Below are 4,992 nucleotides of genomic sequence, written 5' to 3' on the forward strand. Positions count from 1 at the left end.
TCATCTGTTTGGAAAAAAAGCGGGTGCTATGGGATGTGAAGAGAAAGGAGACCGTAGCTACATACCCAGGTAGGTGGGAATGAATGAAGCAGATGACAGAGGTGAGGTCCAAATTTAAAGGAAGGAGACAGACTTTAATATGTGGATTGAGGCGTCCTTGGGTGACTCAGTTGGTTAAGCATCCAACTTCGGCTCAGGTCATGATCTCACAGTTTGTGGGTTCGAACCCCGCATCGGGCTGTGTCTTGACAGCTCAGAGCCTTGAGTCTGCTTCTGATTCTGTGTCTCCCTCTCTCTCTCTGCCCCTCCCCCACTCAGTCTCTGTCTCTCTCTCTCTCTTAAAATAAAATACATTAAAAAACGAAAAAGAAAATAAGCTGCCCTTTTTGAATGGAAACTACTTTGAGAAACCTCGTTTCATTTTTCTGTGTCTCACAGAGGAGCATCTCCTTTCCAATACATCACCCTATTAAATTCTCCAAGGATTCTCTTTCACCTCCATCGGAGGTCTTTCATATCCGCAATGAGGGCCTCTGTAATCTGATTGATTCTACATTGCTTTCAGGCTTTGGGGAAATGTCTGTATTTCTGTGGAAGTCTATGTTCATTCATTTCTGAGTGTTTGCCTTGTGAGAGATGTGTGTGAGGGGATCGGCAGGCATATTGGGGTTTGGTGCAGAAATCCTGGGAACACTGGGGACAGATACCACCTATTCTCTGGTTTATGTTTTCCAATTTGTAGAGGCTTTACTGTTAATCCCACAAAATTGAGACTCACTAATTTCATCAGATAATAAATCACCTCCCTAAAGTGAGAAAATCTAAGCCTTTATTTCACTTTAAAAGTTCAGTTTTTCAGGTGCACGGGTAGTTCAGTTGCTGAAGTATCTGATATCAGCTGAGGTCATCATCTCACAGTTAGTGATTTTGAGTCCCGCACAGGTCTCTGTGATGACCGCACAGAGTAAGCTTGGAATTCTGTCTTTCTCTCTCTTCTCCTCCCCTACATGGTGTCTTTCTCTCTTTCAAAATTAATTAAAATATGGGGCGCCTGGGTGGGTCAGTCGGTTGAGTATCCTGCCTCAGCTTAGGTCATGATCTGGTTGTTAGTGGGTTGGAGCCCCGAGTCAGGCTCTGTGCTGGCAGCTAGCTCTGAGCCTGGTGCCTGCTTCAGATTTATTGTCTTCCCCTCTCTCTCTGACCCTTCCCTGCTCATGGTGTCTCTCTCAAAAATAAAAACAAAAACATTTTTAACATTTTAACAAAATGAATTAAAATAAAATTAGAAAAAATATGAAACGTTCATTTTTTGATGCTAATAAATGGTATAAGAAAATCCACTCTATATGTTCCATTACTCAATTGTAGAGTAATTTAACGCCCCTACTATTTTCCTAGAAATTCAACTAAATTAATGCCACAGGAGAGACAGAACATTTAGAATTAAAAGTTGCAACCTACAATAAAATCGCTACTGTTCATTTTTTCTTAATAATTGAATTATTTCATAATTTTGTCATGTATAGCATGAAGTCCCTGTGATTTTGTCATATACTTTTTCACGTTCTGAATAGTTGTATATGAGATTAAATTACACTTTATTGTATCAAAAAATGTTGAATTTTTTGTAATGTTGTTGAAAGACAGAGTGAACAAGGGAGGGCAGAAGGAGAGAGACACACCGAATCTGAAATAGTTTCCTATCTCTGAGCTGTCACCAAATTTTCCCCCCTGAGGCTCCATCTCCAGACCATGAAATTGTGGCCTGAGTCGAAGTTGAATGCTGGACCTACTGAGCCACCTACATACCCTGTCACTATAATACTAAACTCTGACTATGCACTCGTGAAAAATGGCACATTTGAATTGCTGGCATATCTTCATGCACAGGAAAATTGTAAAGTCTATTCATTAATATCCACCACAGAACACTCTAATGAAAGCCCTCACGAATTATGCACTTAAAAATATTATTACACACAATTTAAGGGTATAACTCATTTTTGAGAATCAAGCAAGGAAATAACTTTCATTTCTTTAAAAAAGAACTTTATCCCAAGTATTTTGATAGATGGAGAGAGAGAGTAGAGGAGGGGAAAGAGAGCGGAGAGAATTCCAGCAGCCTCCACACTGTCAGTGCAGAGCAGGATGTGGGGAAGGAACTCATAAATGATATGATGACCTCAGCTGAAACCTTAAGTCAGAATCTCCACCCTCTCTGAGCCACCCATGCACCCAAAACCTTTCATTTGTGAATATACAAACAACATTAAAGATGTGAAATATGCCAACAATAGGTTTTAAATTTTTTTTGGAGAATGAAATAAACATACAATCTGAGTGATGTAGCAAATCTAACGATTTGGGGTGCCTGGGCGCCTCAGTCAGTTAAGTGTCTGACTTCAGCTCAGGTCATTATCTCACAGTGTGTGGGTTCGAGGTCTGCATCAGACTCTGCTGATAGCTCAGAGCCTGGAGCCTGCTTCAGATTCTGTGTCTACCTCTCTCTCTGCCCCTGCTCAGCTCACTCTCCGTCTCCATCTCTCTCAAAATAAAATAAAGATTTTGAGAAAAATTTCCTTTAAAGATGAAGAAAGGAAAAAAAAAAAACTAATGACACCTTTTCCTGAAGTTGAATTTCTCTGATTTCAGTTTTGTGTATAGGAAATTTTAATTCTATTCATCAGATAGCAGAAGGTAGAATGCCTTTACCTTTATTCTTTACCTTTCAGCTGTATCTTTAGATGATACTGAGAAGCTCCCTCCAAAGATATTCACAGAATCTTCCTTCCAAAGAGTGTCAGTGGATAGATACAAACCTAGGGCTGTTGAGAATGAACCGTTAGTGATGGACTGGAAGAAGGATGCTGAGAGTGAAGGGCATCAAGGATGTCTGGGGACTCTTTTTCCAGAGAACAATTATGAGTGTAATCAATATAGGGATGTCTTTGGTCAAAGCGCCAACCTTATGACACATAAGAGTATACATTTGGGAGAGAATCCTTCCAAATATGATGAATGTTGGAAAACACTTAACCAGTCATTTAATGTTGGTGATCAAAAGAGAATTCATGTGGGAAAAAATCCATACACGTGCACTGAACCTGGGAACATGCTTAGTCCGTCATCAAGACTACATATAAACAAGGCAATCCATATTGGGCAAAAAGGTTACATTTCCACGGAGTGTGGCAATGCTTTCAATGGGGATTCAGCACTAATTCAACATCAGAAAGTGCACACTGGAGAGAACCCTTACAAGTGTGTAGAAGGTGGTAAAACCTTTAAATATGGCTCATCAGTAAATGGAGAGAGACAAATTCATACTGGAGAGAAACCATACCAATGTAATGAATGTGGCAAGGCTTTTAGCACGCCCTCAGAGCTTACTAGACATGACAGAATCCATACTGGAGAGAAACCTTACCAATGTCAAGAATGTGGCAAGGCCTTTATACGCCTCTCAGGCCTTACCATCCATCACAGAATCCATACTGGAGAGAAACCTTACCAATGTCAAGAATGTGGCAAGGCCTTTACACGCCTCTCGGGCCTTACCATCCATCACAGAATCCATACTGGTGAGAAACCTTACCAATGTGAAGAATGTGGGAAGGCCTTTACAAACATCTCAGGCCTTATCGTCCATCACAGAATTCATACTGGAGAGAAACCTTACCAATGTAAAGAATGTGGGAAGGCCTTTACCAAGTCCTCAGACCTTACCATCCATCACCGAATCCATACTGGAGAGAAACCTTACCAATGTCAAGAATGTGGCAAGGCCTTTACCCAGTCCTCAGGCCTTACAGTCCATCACAGAATCCATACTGGAGAGAAATGTTACCAATGTAATGAATGTGGCAAGGCCTTTACCCAGTCCTCAGGCCTTACCATCCATTATCGACTCCATACTGGAGAGAAACCTTATCAATGTAATGAATGTGGCAAGGCCTTTACCCGGCTCTCAGGCCTTACCAACCATCACGGAATCCATACAGGAAAAAAACCTTACCAATGTAAAGAATGTTCAAAGGTCTTTTCCAAGCGCTCACACCTTACTAGACATCACAAAATCCATACTAGAGAGAATCCCTAGCAATGTAAAGAATGTGGCAAGGCCTTTAGCTGTTCCTCATACCTTAGTCAACATCACCAAATCCATACTGCGGAGAAACCTTACCAATGTGAACAATATGGCAAAGCCTTTCAGCAGTCCTCATGCCTAAACCGACATCACAGAATTCATACTAGATTGACACTTTGCTAATGTAAAGAGTATGACCAGATCTTAAGGGACTTTACACCTTACCAACATCACAGAATTCATTTTAGATAAAAGTTAGCAATGTATAGAATGAATTCAGGTATTTATTCACTCTTCAACCTGTACTCATTACCAGAGATTTTATATTAGAGCAAATCTTTCGAATTCAGAGTACATGAGGAAAGTTTTATGGACTACTCACCCCTTATTTCACATTGGAAAACGTATACTGGGGAGTAACCACTGAATACTAAACAATGTGGTAAGCCTTTTGAGCAATGCCACATCCTGACTCCTGATGGGAGAAGGAATACAGGGGTTGATTTTGCAAATATAAAATATTTGGGAAGCCTGTTATTCAGAAGTGACGCTTCATTTTGTATCCCAGAATTCATAATGGAGAAAAAGCTTCAAATGTACAGAATGTGGTAAAACCTCTTTGACTACTCAACCCTCCGCAGGATCACAGACTTTATACTGAGGAGAAACATCACAAATGTAAAGAATGTGTCTAGCCTATAGCCGAAACTCACAACTTGCTCCACATCATAGCTCTCTGACAACGTAGAAAGTCACATGTAGAGAAAATTGCAGTGCTTAGAAGTGGAATTTGATGTTTAATCAGTATCTGAAAATTAACATAAGATTTAAATCCTACAGACATAGAAAGGAGGAAAGACCTTCATTGTAAATGTATCTTTTAGCAATCTCCTGACAGTATATGA

The 4,992-nt window shown here is 40.2% G+C and overlaps 1 protein-coding gene across 1 annotated transcript; it reads left to right on the forward strand.

Moving 5' to 3' along the window:
- The first annotated feature begins 2,848 nt into the window (after nucleotides 1–2,848).
- On the forward strand, nucleotides 2,849–4,270 carry LOC115294079 (zinc finger protein OZF-like). The gene is given in 1 exon segment (XM_029941782.1): nucleotides 2,849–4,270. A coding segment is annotated over 1 exon segment (1,422 nt).
- Nucleotides 4,271–4,992: the final 722 nt, after the last annotated feature.

The sequence above is a fragment of the Suricata suricatta genome, chromosome 6 (assembly GCF_006229205.1).
Source record: "Suricata suricatta isolate VVHF042 chromosome 6, meerkat_22Aug2017_6uvM2_HiC, whole genome shotgun sequence".
NCBI classification, from domain to species: Eukaryota; Metazoa; Chordata; class Mammalia; order Carnivora; family Herpestidae; genus Suricata; species Suricata suricatta.